This window comes from Maniola hyperantus, chromosome 12 (genome assembly GCF_902806685.2).
Source record: "Maniola hyperantus chromosome 12, iAphHyp1.2, whole genome shotgun sequence".
Lineage (NCBI taxonomy): Eukaryota > Metazoa > Arthropoda > Insecta > Lepidoptera > Nymphalidae > Maniola > Maniola hyperantus.
Window position 1 is genome coordinate 2,441,746 of NC_048547.1, and position 17,804 is coordinate 2,459,549.

A 17,804-nucleotide genomic window follows, 5' to 3' on the forward strand; every position below is an offset into this window, starting at 1 on the left:
GGGTGTAATATTTTATAATAAAATCCCACAAACAATTTTAGATTTGCCTTTACACAAGTTTAAAATGTCTATTAAAAGTATGCTCTTAAAAAAAGCATATTATACAGTGGAAGACTATGTAAATGATAAGAAAACTTGGATTTGACTCGCTCCAGCAATGAACGGGGCTGCAATTGCTTGTACAGTATGGTATAATAATATTGTAAATTGATGACTTGAAAAGCGCAACCGCCGAGTTTCTTACTGGTTCTTCTCGGTAGGAACGGCATTCCGAACCAGTGGTAAAGTAAACTAAACTAGTTAACGATTCAAAAGCACTTGTAATAAGTCTACTTGAATAAAATAAATTCTATTCTATTCTATACCATTTAGGACATCTTATAGAGGAAGGTGGAATAAGCCCTTAAAAGAGCTGTGCTAGAACAATGCGATATAAAATGTAACTTCGTTTACTTTGTCAGTAAATCAGGGATTCCCGTAGAAGCCAGTCCTCTCAACATTTCTAATTGATCGTTAGCCATATTTGATGTTTTGAATCGGTTTAAAAGGAACGCAAATGCGCCCATCCCGCCTTTCTTTACACCCATTTCAAAAACATGGCGACGAATACGAGGATCAACCCTAAAAAAAATGAAGCATTAAAATAGAAAATATTAAATTAAAATAAATGTTTCATTTGAAAAGCCCAATCTATTATAATTTTAAAACAGAAAATAAATGACTGACTGACATATCAACGTAAAGCATCAAGTATCAACGTTAGGATTAATTGCAGAGTAAACTAACTATACACGCTGAAATTTTAATGGTTGTTTTCCCGAAGCGAAATGATTTTGTCGTGGTATTACAATCGATTTATAAACATAAAATATTACTAGAGAATATAAATATAAAAAATAAATTCATAGATTTACGTGAGTCAAAAATGGCAAATTTACAATCGAGAATAACAAAAATCGAATGAGACTTCGAACCAATAGTAATACTGCGTGCGTGCAGGCTAGTTTATACCATAATACCTATTACTACGCGCGAGAGCTTATTTTGCTCTAAACTTTTTCACCTTATTGGCGTTACTACTATACTATTCACGTTATGTCTAGTGAGTTACTATTGTTTCTCACACTTTCGAGTTGATGTTTTTTTAATTATTTCAAAACAAAAACATTTTTATTGTTTAAAAGTATAACTCAAAATTTCGTTAGTACTATTGAGGGCAAATCGTTCTGCCGCAAGAAGACAACCACTAAAATTTCAGCGTGTATAATAATGCATCTGTTTACTAAAAATACTGCTAGTAATAAAACTTATTGATTACCAATAGCGCGCATCAAGCGTCATATGTTCGAATCTTTCTTGAGAATCTTTCATACATCTTACATGTTCCAGGGTGCATGCAAAATGTAACACTTCTTGACGCAACAAGCTATCTGTGACAGTCTCCCTTGGAGTGGGTTCGAAACCCACTTTTCTTATAACCGTTTCCATGTAGCTTAAAATAAAAGACTGAAAATTCAAATGAACAAGTAAGTCATGTTAATAACTAGATGATGCCCGCGACTTAACCCGCGTCGATTTGGGTTTTTTAAAATCCCCTGAGAACCCTATGCTTTTCCGGGATAAAAAATTGCCTATGCCAATTTCCGGGACCCAAGCTCTGTAATAATTGTCATACAAATTGGTTAAGCGGGCCTTTAAGAATCCCGTGAAAAATCTTTGATTTTCCGGGATAAAATGTAGCCTATGTCACTCTCGTCCAAGTTGGTTTGTTGGTTTGTTGGTTTGCTCTTCAATCACGTCGCAACGGTGCAATGAATTGACATGATTTTTTGCATGGGTATAGATAAAAACCTGTAAAGTGACATAGGCTACTTTTTATCCTGGAAAATCAAAGCGTTCCCACGGGATTTTTAAAAACCGAAGTCATCGAACCGAAGTCGTGAGCATCAGCTAGTGATATATATATATTTTTAATAGATAATAGCGAGCAAACGAGTAGAATTACCGCCGCCCATGAACATTTGCAGCACCAGAGGAACCGCCGCCGATGCGTTGCCCTCCTTTTAGGAATTTGTTGATCCGCCCCTTGAATAACCCCATGTTATAATCTAGTGGGAACACCGCCGATGGGAGTTGGTTCCACAGTTTGCACGTGCGTGGAAAGAAGGATCTGGCGCAGCGGACGGTCGAAGTGCACCAGACACCCAGGTGGTGAGGGTGAAATTCCTTACGGTGGCGCGCGGTGCTTTTGTAGAAAAAAAAGATAATTTTAGAACAAAGATGAGCTCACATCAAAAGTGCGTTGGGCATCAGGCATCGCTGCTTCAGGTGGATACAGATTCCGCAACCTGTTCCTAAGGAAGGTGTAGCCGCTGATGGCTGATCTCCACACGTAATAATTGGTCTCATATCGAAGGAACTTAAGGATTTGGAAACCAAAATTGTACGTCATCTTTCCGGATCTCATCAAGGCGAACACGTCGTCGACAACCTGTAAATATACAAAAGTCATCTAAATATATAAAAGGAAAAGTTGACTGACTGACTGACTGACTGACAGATCTATCAACGTACAGCTCAAACAGCTGGACGGATCGGGCTGAAATTTGGCATGCAGATAGCTATTATGACGTAGACATCCGCTAAGAAAGGATCTTTGAAAATTCGACCCCTAAGGGAGTAAAATAGGAGTTCGAAATTTGTGTAGTCCGTGCGGATGAAGTCGCGGGCATAATCTAGTTGACTTATTACTTCGTATGGACAGGGCTATTGAACAAACAAAATGGCAGCGACTCAATGGTACTTTAGCACCAATGCAACCTCAGTGACGTCTGGATTTCAAACGGGTTGTTCATTAGTATCTAAGAGGTGGCGCTGATTTATTTGCTTCCAAAACCGTCAAAAATTTTGTCGTCTTGACATTTATATCGATGTCTGTGGGTATGGGTATAACCTTTTATAACAAAATCCCGCTAACTATTTTGGACTTGCCTTTACACAAGTTTAAAAAATCGATTAAAAGTATGCTCCTGAAAAAAGCATATTACACAATTGAAGATTATCTGAATGATAAAAGAGCGTGGATTTGGCCTGCAGACCGTTCCAGCAACGCGCAGGACTGCAAATACATTTCTTATACTTGGCATAATCAAATCTTTGAAAAGAGCAACCGCCGAGTTTCTTGCTGGTTCTTCTCGGTAGGAAAGGCATTCCGAACCAGTGGTAGATGCCTCTGACGATTCAAAAATACTTGTAAATTTTTTATTTAATAAAAAATATTTTTATTTTTACTTAAGTAAGTATTTTATTTTATTTATGATGAATGAATACTTTAATATTATTACAGAAAACACACACAACAAAACAAACAATGTGTTTTGAATAAAACACTCGTCATACTTATTTATTATCAATGTTCATAATAATATCATGTATCGATATTTGTAGTTCACAAATACGAGTATAGTAGCTGGCAAGAAATATAGTACATGAGATGTTTTTTCAACAACAACGCTCTACGAAACCACTATCTCTTTGTAAAGGTTGATGTACAGTCAAAGTCCAAAACTCGTTTAGCACCTTTATGATCGAATCCACTTGCACTGCACGGCACGGTTGCAGTGTTTATAGAAAAAGGTCAAAAGTGTGACTGGTTTTTGATGCAATTGTTTTGCGGAAATGCTACTCGAATTCTGAGGCCGAGAGTACAATATATTCTGCCGGGTACTGTAAATGCCTTATCTGGGGGCACGGAAGTGCCCCCGCCAAGACGAGCCAAACTAAAGGACGGGGAACTCCGTACCTTTTCTCGAAGCGTTTCGTCGTATTTTCGAGCTAATAATATCACAAACAGCTTAACTTGAATCTATTTTCGAGTTAAATGTAACGGTAGCCTTTAATTTTGAGTACTTACTTGAGCCCGGTTTAATTCATTGATAGTTTCTCGAGAATTGAGCAAAGCGTCGGATATTAAATTCCAAGTTTCGTCATCGTAGGTGACGCGGTAATGTCCTGAATCATATAGACAAATGGATACAACAAATGGTTACTACATAATAAAGATTTGTCAAAAGGAAAAATACCGGCCAATACGAGTCAGGCTCGCGCACCGAGGGTTCCGTATTACAGTCGTATTTTTTCGACATTTTACACGATAATTCAAAAACTATGATGCATAAAAATAAATAAAAATCATAATATGATACCCCAATTGATATACCTAGTTATCTTACTTTGAAAATTTAAAATTGTTATTAGTTATTAGTTGATAACCACAATTTAATTTTTTTGTGTGAAGTAACCACAAATTCACGGTTTTCAGATTTTTCCCTTATGTCTGCTATAACAACTACCTAACTGCAAAATTTCATGATTCTAGGTCAATGGGAAGTAGCTACCCTGTAGGTTTCTTGGCAGACCGACAGACAACAAAGTGATCCCATAAGGATTCCGTTTTTCCTTTTGAGGTACGGAACCCTAAAAATTGGGTTAGTTGCTGAAACTGACTGAAAGTAAATCGTCTTATCTTACCATGTTGGTTGACGTTTACAATAACCCACTCTCGACCTGGTGTCTTACGAATCTGTGCTACTTTAGAGGTCATCATGTACGACGGTTTTAGTTCCGCAGTGGGGTTGGACCTCGTAAAATACGTTATCGGTATGGGATAAGGTTGAGTAGTTCCATTTTTTCCACTTATGAAAAATCTTTCCTGTAATATGAAAATAGTCATAATATTAGGTATATAAATTAAATTATAGTCTAGTCAATCTTGGTGTTCCCAACATTCGTACCAATCTTTAGAGTTAAATGTTCGAATGTTGGGAACACCAATATTGACCGGACTATAATATAATTGTATCCCGTAGTAGAGTGAACTATGAGTAAGGGGACTCTCGGTTTGATCCTGAATCGACGATATGTCTAATATTAGGCTACAGTGACGTGAAATCAAAGATTTTTTGATGCCTGCCAGTGACGTTGAAGCCTCGACGTTTTGTTATTATTATAAATGCGAAAGTGTGTCTGTCTGTCTGTCTGTCTGCTAGCTTTTCACGGCTCAACCGATCAACCGATTTTGACGAAATTTGGCACAGACGTAGCTTGCATCCCGAGGAAGGACATAGGCTACTTTTTATCCCGGAAAATTTAAGAGTTCCCACAGGAATTTTAAAAACCTAAATCCACGCGTACGAAGTCGCGGGCATCAGCTAGTAAGTTAATAAAATTTATTGCTAGCGGATACCCGGCGTGTGCGTGTGTGTGGATACGCTAAAAAACTCTAAAAGCACCATCACATTATTGCCTTTGTAATGAAACTGGTTTGGGTATATTGTTCCGATTTAATTTTTCTCCAGATGATTAAATATGACTACCTAACAAAGTATCATTAAAAATTGAAATAAAAACGATTTTGTGTTTTTTTTTATTTGTGTCGTTTTTGTATTGAAGCAGCGAAATGTATGCACTATAGTTTGGAAGGTGGTTTTTAGGGTTCCGTACCTCAAAAGGAAAAACGGAACTCTTATAGGATCACTTTGTTGTCTGTCTGTCTGTCTGTCAAGAAACCTACTTCCCGTTGACCTAGAATCATGAAATTTGGCAGGTAGGTAGATCTTTTAGCTGACATTTGGCGAAAAATCTGAAAACCGTGAATTTAGGGTTAGATCACACAAAAAAAAATTGTGGTCATGAAGTAATAATTAGTATTTTCAACTTTCGAAGTGAGTGACTATATCAAGTGGGGTATCATATGAAAGGTCTTCACCTGTGCATTCTAAACAGATTTTTATTTATTTTTATGTATCATAATTTTTGAATTATCGTGCAAAATGTCGAAAAAATACGGCTGTAGTACGGAAACCCTCATTGCGCGAGCCTGACTCGCACTTGGCCGGTTTTTGTATTGCAGCAGCGAAATGTATGCACTATAGTTTGGAAGGTGGTTTTTAGCTTGTGACTTACTTGACTCAATTCAATTAGGCCGCTGTTGTGGTTCACTTTCACGGTAAGCAGCGGGTAGCCGGGCTCGTTCACCCAAATGCGATAATATTCGGCAAAAGATAAATTTTCGTATTCATCCAACGTCCTATCTTCGTTTACAGCCCTCTCTAATGCTTTGAATAAGTCGTGTTGATCTACTGCTTTGTACATACTGAAAAAACATTGCCATTATATTATGTAAAATTTTAATGTAGACTAGCTTGTCTAGTGGGTGGCTTCGGCTGTGGCTAGTTACCACCCTACCGGCAAAGCCGTGCCGCCAAGCGATTTAGCGTTCCGGTACGATGCCGTGTACAAACCAAAGGGGCATGGGTTTATTAAAAACTGCCATACCCCTTCCAGGTTAGCCCGCTTCCATCTTCGACTGCATCGTCACTTACCACCAGGTGAGATTACAGTCAAGGGCTAACTTGTATCTGACTAAAAAAAAAATGTTTGCGACTTCGTCCACGTGGACTACATAACTTTCAAACCCCTATATTTTCATCCCCTTAGGGGTTGAAGTTTCAGAAATCCTTTCTTAGCGGATGCCTACATCATAATAGCTATCTGCATGCCAAATTTCAGCCCGATCTATCCAGTAGTTTGAGCTATGTGTTGATAGATCAGTCAGTCAGTTAGTCACCTTTTCTTTTTATATATTTAGACTAGGTTATGCTCTCGACTTCGTCCGCGTGGACTACACAAATTTCAAACCCCTATTTCACCCCCTTAGACGTTAAATCTTCAAAAATCCTTTCTTAGCGGATGCCTACGTCATAATAGCTATCTGAATGCCAAATATCAGTCCGATCCGTCCAGTAGTTTGAGCTGTGTGTTGATAGATCAGTCTGAGTCAGTCATTCACCTTTTCCTTTTATATATTTAGATGCTGGGGACGTGTAAAGAAAAATAATTCAGAATTACTCACTTATCAACCAAGAAGTAGTGACAAGCTTTACGGTAAGTTTCAGGAGTGATCATATCAGCCAGCATTCTGACAAAGGCGGCACCTTTAGAGTAGCTGATAGTGCCAAAATGTGCTGTCACTTGGGCCGGCGTAGTCACCTCATGGTTCAGAGGAACAGTTGATTCTCCTGAATCAAACGCTAGACTTGCTTGCAGGTATCGGGAGTTGAAATGCTTGTCAAGATCGTATTGAGGGAATACCTAAGAATGTGTTTATGTAATATACTTAGTTAATTTTTTTTTAATTTATTAACGGCGGTTACGCACTCATCCGATCCGAGTCCGTGAAAATACGTTCCGAAGTTGTCATAGAACTATTTGTACGGTAGCTTATGATAGATATTTCTTTATATCCGTATTTTCACGGATTCGGATCGGATGAGTGCGTGATCGCTCTAAATCTCTAGCATAGATCAATCGAACAATATCTACACTAATATTATAAAGAGGAAAACTTTGTTTGTTTGTTTGTTTGTTTGTTTGTTTGTTTGTTTGTTTGTTTGTTTGTTTGTACTGAATAGGCTCAAAAACTACTGGACCGATTTTAAAAATTCTTTCAGCATTCGAAAGCTACATTATCCACGAGTAACATAGGCTATATTTTATTTTGGAAAAAAATAGGGTTCCGTAAGATATTTGGGTTTTTCGGACACAAGGTGTAAAAAATCAACCAGAAAAGTTACTTATTTTGCGTACGCTGCCTAAACTATAAAAGATAGAACCATAAAATGTTCTAATTAATTGTAGATCTTATAAATATCTACAAAAAAGTCCGCGACACACTATACCCATCTATGTCGAGTGAGGCACAGCAACCATTTTTTTATTTAAAAATCTTGAATTTTTTTTGGACTACATTTAAACGCGTTTATTTTACTCATGCTATTAATCCTTATCAAAATAAATGATTTCATCACTAAGAACAGTTTATGGAGATAATATTTGGTCTTTGAATGATTAAAATTGGACGTTTGGTTTTGAAGTTATGGCGAAATTAAAATATTACGATTTCTGCTGCACGGCCCGTTGTTATTATATAAAGAGGTAATGTCGTTAAGTTTGTTTGTAGGGGGTAATCTTTAGAACTACTGAACCGATTAAAAACCGATAAAAATTCTTTCACCAGTAGAAAGCTACATTATTCCTGAGTGACATAGGCTATACGGGATCTTTAAAAACCTAAATCTACGCGGGCGAAGCCGCGGGGATCAGCTAGTAACTTATAAGAGATAAAGTCTAGGTTGCGCATGTATGAGGAAGTTTAGCAGTATTTTTAATGATTTAAATAAAACAGTTGCGATAAAAAAATACCAAATTAAGGGTTTTTGTAAAGCTTATTAATTTTGAAAAGTGACTCAAAAAAAAAGTCTAATTTATTACCTACTAGCTGATGCCCCCGACTTCGTTCGCGTGGAATTAGGTTTCTTAAAAATCCCGTGGGAACTCTTTGATTTTCCGGGATAAAAAGTCTAGCCTATGTCACTCTCCAGTTCTTTATCTATACCCATGCAAAAAATCACGTTGATCCGTTGCACCGTTGCGACGTGATTGAAGGACAAACCAACAAACCAACAAACAAACACACTTTCGAACAAAGGGTACGTAGGTACCCTTTACCTAGGTAGGTAGGTACGTAGGTAAGTAGGTAGGTAGGTAGTAGTCAAAGTCAAATATTTTATTCAAAATCAGTACCTAGTGATTTTGAATAAAATATTTGACTTTGACTTTGACTTTACCTGATGAGCAGCGATGTATCCAAAGTAGCTAGCAAAGCCTTCGTTTATCCAAGTATTACTCCACCAGTAACAAGTCACCAAGTTGCCGAACCATTTGTGCGCAAGTTCGTGTGAAACGAGTGTGGCAGTATAATGTTCGACAGACATGATGGTTTCTCGAGGGTCAATAATCATGTGCAATTCCCTAAAAATATCTAAATAAGAAGAACATTCCTCTTGCTATTGAACAAATATTTTAAATGATACAATATTAAATTATTACAGAGAGCTGTGAATAGACAAAAAGCCTGTAAAGGCCAGACCTTCGTTATTTTATAAAAGCTGAATTTTTTTTGAGAAACCTAAATCCACGCGGACGACGTCGTGGGTTGTTGCCAGTTTTGTATATTTTCTTCGGAATAGTATATAGTATTCCAAAGAAAATATAAAAAATATATACTTTATACTTGACGAAAGATTTTGTACACCTTCGTTACCTGTTATCTGCCAAAGCCAGGATGATCCAAACATCATAATGGCTGATCGTATACGATATACGATAGGTATACCTACGTGTGTTAAGGACAATGTGCACAGAAACTTTCAGCTTTTATAAAATAGCGATTGTCTGGCCCTCACGGGCTCTTAGTCCACTATGACAGGGTATTTGTTATGAGACACTAGTAACACCTACTATTTCTTATAAAGAACGTGCTACAAATAATAATCTAAATATATAAAAGGAAAAGTTGACTGACTGACTGACTGATCTATCAACGCACAGCTCAAACTACTGGACGGATCGGGCTGAAATTTGGCATGCAGATAGCTATTACGACGTAGGCATCCGCTAAGAAAGGATTTTTGAAAATTTAACCTCCAAGGGGGTGAAATAGGGATTTGAAATTTGTGTAGTCCACGCGGACGAAGTCGCGAGCATAAGCTAGTTAGAAAATAAATACTTAATAGGTTTATTAGAGATACCTGTAGCTAACCATTCCCCAATTTTCAGTACCAGCTGACGCCCAATCTGGAGATGCAATGTGATCATTCAACAAATTAGGATCTAAAGTGGAATAAGGTATCTTGAAATACTCCTCGAAGTATTTAGTCATCTCGACAGCCAGCCGCAAAGCATGGTTTCCCAAACCGGCAGTATTCGACCTGCCAATGACTCTTATCGGTGGATCAAATGACGTATCACTTGCTATGACGCGGAACGATTCGCTGACGAGGAAGGTGACCAAGTACGAAGACATCTTAGGAGTTGCTAAGAAGTTATCACGAATGCGGTCATTGCCAATACTGAAAAGGATAGTTATCACAACAACATTATAGTAAAGATGAAAGAAAGAAAGAAAGAAAAACATTTATTTTTTAAGGCTGTACCACACATTACCAGCTACAAGATAAGTAATAAATTCAGCAAGAATTAAAATAGTAAAAATTATATAAATGCCTACTAGGTATTTTTTTTATTTTTTATAAAGAATATGAGCCATGTTAAATGACTAATATTCCCCTTTCCTCTCCAACTAAGCGTCAGGCTTGTGCTAGGAGTAGGTACGACAATAGTGCAACGGGCGGGGTTTGAACCATCGACCTTTTGGTTTTCAGTCCACTCCTTTACCGGTTGAGCTATTGAGGCTCTAAACGTATTACGGTATTTATACGTAACAGTCGGAAAATATTTTTCTATCATATTAGATATCAGGTTTAGATTCATATCTGTACTTATTCTGAGAAAAATTAGTGGAGCTGCGCATCAAATAGGTAGGTACATAGTTTTAGTATATTTCCTTTAAAATACCGTGGTATGTAATTGTTTTTTTTATTCAGATAAGTACAAGCTAGCCTTTGACTGCAATCTCATCTGGTGGTAAGTGATGATGTAATATAAGATGGAAGAGGGCTAACCAGGGAGGAGTATGGCAGTTTTTATTAAACCCCATACCTCTTTGGTTTCTACACGGCATCGTACCGGAACGCTAAATTGCTTGACGGCACGGATTTGCCGGTGGGGTGGTAACTAGCCACGGCTGAAGCCTCCCACCAGATCAGACCAGAAATTTAGAAATTATAAAATTCCAAACCCCTGCCGGGAATCGAACCCTGGACCTCCCACTAATAAGACCACAGCGCTTACCACTGCGCCAGGGAGCTCGTCATAGATTGTGGTCGAGAAAAAGAAGTTCCTACATAGTTTGTTTTAGTTTCATCACTTACTTCTCGCTACTTTCTAATCTGGTATTAGAGAACGTTGCGTTGTATTCCGATGGTCTTGATATGTGTAGCTTGAAAACCGCTTTAAAAAGAGGCTCATCCCAACAAGGAAAGGCTTTTCTCGCGCTATATGGTTGAAAGTGTGTTGTTGCATAAATTCTGCGAATAGAACATAAATCGTGATGTAATGACCACTCAAACACTTTCAGTATTAGTTTTATGGTCTAATTGAATGCTTTGTAACATAAAGACTTTAAAAGTAGACTACGTTTTCGCGGTGTCATGATCTTTTAGCGATCCGGCCGGATGGCCACTTCCCATGATAATAATACTAGCTTCTGCTCGCAGCTTCGCCCGCGTGGCCTACAGGAAACAAATGGCATTTTTTTTTCAGAAACAAACATTATAACATCAGAACGCGCACCCTGCACTAGCACCGAATAACACATATAACCTTCCAACCCCCATTTCATCCCTTTCGGAGTGGGATTTTCTCATAGTCGTTTCTTAGCTGACACCTAACCTCAAGAAAAAACCTACTTTACAAATTTCAAGTTAGTAATATCAATAATTAAAACTTTCCCATACAAACTTTCATCCCCTATTTTACCACCCTTATGGGCCAATTTTCCAAAAATCCTGAAACACGTATTTCTTCATTTGTGACCGAAAACCCAAATACCAATTTTCATGCAAATAACTTGAATAATGACGGACTTTCATACAAACTTCCATCCCCCATTTAACCCACTTAGGGGTGGAATTTCGAAAAATCCTTTCTTAGTGGATACCTACTCTTTACAAAGAATAGACCATCCAAATTTCATGTCTTTAGGACCAGTGGTTTAGGCTGTGCGTTGATATATATGTCAGTCAGTCAGTCAGGACTTTGAATTTTATATATATAGATTTGCAATCTTGCCACAGCAACCCAATTACATATCTACTTATAACAGGTTCCAGAGATGAGATGATAATGTTGTCCTATAAAAACTTTTTATAAGTCCCCCAATTGTGTAAGAATAACGTATTCATCGTTATCCTAATCGTCAACAAATTCTGCCCTCTGATTGGCTGTGAAAAAATGTAAACAGCGAATCAACCAATCAAAGTGCAGAATTTGTTGACAGGATAACGATGAATACGTTTTTCTTACACAATCGGGGGGCAGAAAAGTCTGTTCAAAAACGGAAAACCTAATAAGAATTATTAGGAGCTAAGTGATAGCCTAGTGGTTAGGACGTCCGCCTTCTAATCGGAGGTCAGGGGTTCGATCCCGGGCACGCACCTCTTAACTTTTCGGAGTTATGTGCGTTTTAATTAATTAAATATCACTTGCTTTAACGGTGAAGGAAAACATCGTGAGGAAACCTACATGCCTGAGAGTTCTCCATAATGTTCTCAAAGGTGTGTGAAGTCTACCAATCTGCACATGGCCAGCGTGGTAGACTATGGCCAAAACCCTTCTCACTCTGAGAGGAGACCCGCGCTCTGTAGTGAGCCGGTGATGGGTTGATCATGATGATGATGATGAAATGAATTTTTAGTAATTTTACCTTTCGACACCATTGTCATCAGTGTACCATCCCCTCCAAATTCCCCTTTTTAATGGTCCTTCATTCATATTCCTAGTGTAACCAATGGTCAAAGTATAATTTCTACCAACATCTAGAGGTTGTTCTAGAGTAAGCTGGAAAAGGTCATGTGGCAGAAAAAAGTGCATTTCAAATCTTAAGAGGTCACCATTTTCTGAAGTCAGTGATATTTCGTTGAGGCCATCGAAATCGAAGTTGGTTGATACGATAGTAACATTTTCTTCTACAGCCTAAAACACAGAGTAATTTCAGAACCTTGAAACAGTAATAGGTAATCACTAATAGTAATCTGAAGTTTTCAGACATTGCATCCATATTAATTACAATAATAATTTTAGATTCGTGTGTAGCGAATTATCTTCTTTCTTTGAATCGCTGAATGTGTTGCTGCTCGTAAATCTCGAGAACAGCTGAACCGATTTCGCTAATTCTTTTTTTATAATATTCCTTGAAGTACGGGGATGGTTCTTACGGAGAGAAAAATTTAAAGTATTAAAAAAAATTAAAGAATCGACTGTTAGGCGGTACGAAGTTCGCCGGGTCAGCTAGTTCAATATAAAATCTTCCTTTTATGGTGCACCGGTAATGCATGTGTGTGTACGCCCACCTATAGTGCCTTATAAATGGATTATCAAATTTTTCCGAGAGGGTTTTCAGAAAGGAGGATGATAATTGGCTGATGTCCGCGACTTCGCACGCATGGATTTAGGTTTTTAAAAATCCCATAGGATTTGATTTTCCGGGATAAAAAGTAGCCTATGTCACTCTCCTGGTCTTAAACTATATATCCATGCAAAAAATCACGTTGATTCGTTGCTGCTGTGATTGAAGGACTAACCAACAAGCCAACAAACCAATAAATCAACAAACAAACACACTTTCGCATTTTAATATGGGTAGTGATTTTTGCTGAATATATTTTATTTCAGCCGTATATTATAAATTCTCAATTGAATGTTGCAAATAGCAATAAGTTATCTTTTAAATTCAAGGAAAACAATAGAAGAGCTATAAATTTTACATTGATATCTGACAAACTAGATATTAAGTATAATATGTAATATATTTTTTATTAATGATCAGCAATAAAAGTTGTTCAAACAAAATACCTACAACACTCGATAAGCAGCTTTAATGCTCAACTAATTATAAGTACGCGACAGGTCGAGATGGCAATCGGGGTATGAGGCACGTCACCCGCGCTCGCCCGCACCGGGTAAGCGATGGGGCTGTGCGGGTGTGCGGGGTGTCCCCACTCTGATTGCCATATCTATCTATCAACGCACATCTCAAACTACTGGACGGATCGGTTTGAAATTTGGCATGCAGATAGCTATTATTTTTTTATTTTTATTTTTTTTATTTATTATTTAATTAGAACGGCCATAAAGCCAATTACACTAATTAAACTACGAGTACAAACTAACATAAACATACTTACAAAAATTGTTAAAATTATAAATTTTAAAAAGCAAAATTATAAACTTTCACAAAATTTCATTATGAGGTAGGCATCCGCTAAGAAAGGATTATTGAAAATTCAACCAATAAGGGAGTGAAATAGGGGTTTGAAATTTGTGTAGGCCACGCGGACGAAGTCGCGAGCATAAGCTAGTTTAAATATCTCTCTCTCTCTCCGGTCGTTCCTTTGTGGCGGTTACCACAATAGAAACTAGATGGCGCTGTTCAATCGATGACGTAGTCCCGAACAAATGTACCGCCGATAGTAATCGCACTTACGGAGTTTTCTGCAATCTGGACTATATATAGAAGTTTCAAGACATAACCGTCGGCCCAGCTGGCGCTACCGGGCACAACCAACCGCTCGGTGGGAGATCTCCCCTTTGGTACGGTCGAGCCTGCACACCGCTCCCGTACACCTTCATTGCTGAAGATCGTGGTCCTGGCAACTTGCCCTCGAATGGATTATCTGTTTCCATCGGCTTCTGTCGGTGGCCATTTTCGCAATGTGATAAAATCCACACCTGCTGGACTCCTTTAGCTGGTCGGACCACCTAGTTGGTGAGCGGCCTCTCGGTCTTTTGCCCTCAGTGTTGCCCGTCAGTTTAAATATAAACAAATTGATATTGATTGTTATGAAATGTTACCTGAATAATAGCAGTCATCCTTCCATCGTAACTGAATGGTAGTGCAGTTCTTTCAGCGAAGTATAGATCAATATATATGTCGTACTCCAGCGGTACAACGTTTTGTGGTAACCGATATCTGTAATCAGTATCGGAACTAGCAATAGTCGTCCCAATGTCGGGCAGTTCCTCAATTTCATTTAGCCATAATGGATGATCAGCATTGACAGCTAACACCGCAATACATAACAAAGGTACGAGGTGCCAGGACATTCCTGAAAATTCAAAGGACTATAGTTAATTGTACCTAGAGCCTTCTAAATTTACTTGTTGTTTTCAGACATCAGATGTTGGCTGCTAAGAAGATTTTTATATAAATTTTACACATCTCAATCACTAAACTGCAATGATAAAAAATTGAGTTATTCCAGTTTGTTCACTTAGACTCAGAATAAAAATCTAGAATTTATTATTGGAAACATCATACCTGACGGAGTTCTCAGCATGGTTTACGATGGCTAAAATGACGTTTATAGCTGTTTTATTCGATAGCTAAAAAATGTGTAAAGTAATTAGGATAAGATAGATAAATGCTGATAAGCTAGTTGACCATATAAGTGATAGCGATAGCTCAGCGGGTGGCGAAGCTGAAGTGGTAATGGACAGGGGACATAGAAAAGCCGATAGCCGATATACTGGAATGGCATCGGAAAGCGCAGCGTTGGAAAAGGTCCCACTAGGTGGACGGACGACATCAGGCGAGTCGCAGGGAGCCGCTTGATTCAGGCGGCGCAAGACCGTGGCGTGTGGAAGTCCCTACAAGAGACTTATGTCCAGAAGTGGATGTCTATCGGTTGATGATGATGATAAGGTATCCGTTACCTCACCGCATAACCCCAGTAACTTTAACCACAATTAAGCGTCTTAGTATCATCGATATAAATGACAAGATATGCCCAAGCGAACAAACTATTCACGGTTTTGGAACCAAATAAATCAGCGCCACCTCTTAGATACTAATGAACGACCCGTTCGAAATCCAGACGCCACTGAGGTTGCATTGGTGCTAAAGAACCAATAACTCGGTGCCAGTTTGTTTGTTCAATCTTCCTGTCTATACGAAGTAATATATAAGTCAATGCTTAGTATCCATTGCTTGAAATACTCTTGCACGAACAGGGAATTGTTACTAAGTACTAGATGATGCCCGTGACTTTATCCGCGTGGATTTAGGTTTTTGAAAATCCCAATAGGAACCCTTTAATTTTCCGGGATAAAAAGTAGCCAATGTCACTCTCCTGGTCTTTGACTATACCTACCCATGCAAAAAAATCTTTTTTTTAAGTTTTATTTTTAATCCATTGAAGGTTTTCTACGAAAATTTATTTTTATATCTCTCATTGAAGCAGCAATGTAGAACCAACCAATGTCAAATGAGCTTGATGGCTGTTATTCAGTGTTAAACACAGAGCGAATCGCCCCGTAGAACTTTAAAAGGAATTTCTCTTATGTGTATAATTGTGTTGTATGTTTGTTTAGAAAGAGTTTCCAAAGAATGAAAAATAAAAAGTCCAATTTTAGTAAAATGTTTATTATTTTATAAAATGTTCAAACGGGAAAATTATTTTTGGCATGGAGTATCCAATAACTATGCTTAATTAGCTTTAACTAAAATAAATATAAGAGGATTGTGGACTCAAGAGAGTATCTGGATGTCAAGCGGAAAATTTACAATAATATTATTTGGTTGAAATAGATAAATAAATAAAATAAAAAAATACAGTTTATGGCTTCGTGTCATTTAATTTCTCTATAGTGCTAACGCTAGTAATAATTATTTACTAGCGTTAGCATTTTTTTAATCGTCTGTACTGAATTTATTTACTACTAACTCATTCCCGCGACGTTGTCAGAATGAATGAATGATTTATTTATTCAATAAAATGAAGCTACAATATGTTGAAATAATGTCCACACCATTGTAACTGTCGGGCGATTGTCTAAAACCTGCATCAATCATTATTACAATCTCAATTGTTCTGATTGGCTGAATTTGTGCGATTCTTCTTGCAACAATGCATTGTGGCCAATAGTGAGCGAGCATTAATCAATCAGAGATGATTGCGATCGTGACATTGTAGCTGTCAAACAACCTCGGCAGGGCCCACTGGTCTGCGCGGACTACACAAATTTTAAACCCCTGTAGGGGATGTATTTTCAAAAATCCTTTCTCAGCGGATGCCTGCATCATAAAAGGTACCTTTCTGATCTCTATGACTTTCGAATCTTTATGACTTTCAGCCCGATCCGCCCATTTATATTTTATATAAATTTAGATATTCTTTACTGCACGCTATAAACTAACCAATAAATAAATTAAATAAACGTTAAAAATTCAATTATTTGAAAATATGAGCGGCCAAAGCTAATAACAGCAAGGTCAAGGATGCTGCGAGTGCGGGCGACGAGCTTCTTATCGCAACGACGACATCGACGGCCGCGTTGTTGCCCCATCCTATGTTGCTCATTGCCGTGCTTATGACGCCCACTCCTGTGCTGAAGGAACCTGCCAGTGGCACTTGATTGGAGTAAAGCCAGGTTTGGAACTGAAACATGAAAAGTTAGCTGAGCATCAGTAGGTACTAATTAAAATACTAAATCACCATACATTGGCGTCAATAGGGTCTTGGACTGTAATAATAAAATTATGTGATTTTTAGGGTTCCGTAGCTGAAAAGCAAAAAACGGAATCCTTATAGATTCGTCATGTCTGTCTGTCTGTCCATCCGTATGTCACAGCCACTTTTTTCCGAAACTACAAGAGCTATACTGTTGAAACTTGGTAAGTAAAAAAAATAGAAAAAAACAATAAATTTTGGGGTTCCCCATACTGAACTGGAACAAAAAATTTTTTTTCATCAAACCCATACGTGTGGGGTATCTATGGATAGGTCTTCAAAAATGATATTAAGGTTTCTAATATAATTTTTTTCAAAACTGAATAGTCTGCACGAGAGACACTTTCAAAGTGGTAAAATGTGTGTGTCCCTCCTGTAACTTCTAAAATAAGAGAATGATAAAACTAAAAAAAATATATGATGTACATTACCATGCAAACTTCCACCGAAAATTGGTTTGAACGAGATCTAGTTAGTAGTTTTTGATTTATCGTGCGAAATGTCGATAAAACACGATTGTACTGCGGAACCCTCAGCGCGCGAGTAATTCATTAT

The 17,804-nt window shown here is 37.9% G+C and overlaps 1 protein-coding gene across 1 annotated transcript in view; it reads right to left on the minus strand.

Annotated features, from left to right (window-relative positions):
- Positions 1–17,804, minus strand: part of LOC117987167 (uncharacterized) — an 80,210-nt gene that overhangs the window by 2,542 nt on the left and 59,864 nt on the right. The window contains exons 42-55 of the mRNA XM_034974126.2: positions 16,992–17,177; positions 15,459–15,474; positions 14,593–14,846; positions 12,446–12,714; positions 10,893–11,048; positions 9,651–9,971; positions 8,688–8,871; positions 6,914–7,152; positions 5,965–6,154; positions 4,531–4,711; positions 3,914–4,011; positions 2,291–2,491; positions 1,319–1,506; positions 454–621 (exon numbers count right to left, since the gene is read on the minus strand). Of these exons, the coding sequence (XP_034830017.2) occupies positions 454–621; positions 1,319–1,506; positions 2,291–2,491; positions 3,914–4,011; positions 4,531–4,711; positions 5,965–6,154; positions 6,914–7,152; positions 8,688–8,871; positions 9,651–9,971; positions 10,893–11,048; positions 12,446–12,714; positions 14,593–14,846; positions 15,459–15,474; positions 16,992–17,177 (2,651 nt within the window). The remainder of the gene's footprint in view (positions 1–453; positions 622–1,318; positions 1,507–2,290; positions 2,492–3,913; positions 4,012–4,530; positions 4,712–5,964; positions 6,155–6,913; positions 7,153–8,687; positions 8,872–9,650; positions 9,972–10,892; positions 11,049–12,445; positions 12,715–14,592; positions 14,847–15,458; positions 15,475–16,991; positions 17,178–17,804) is intronic.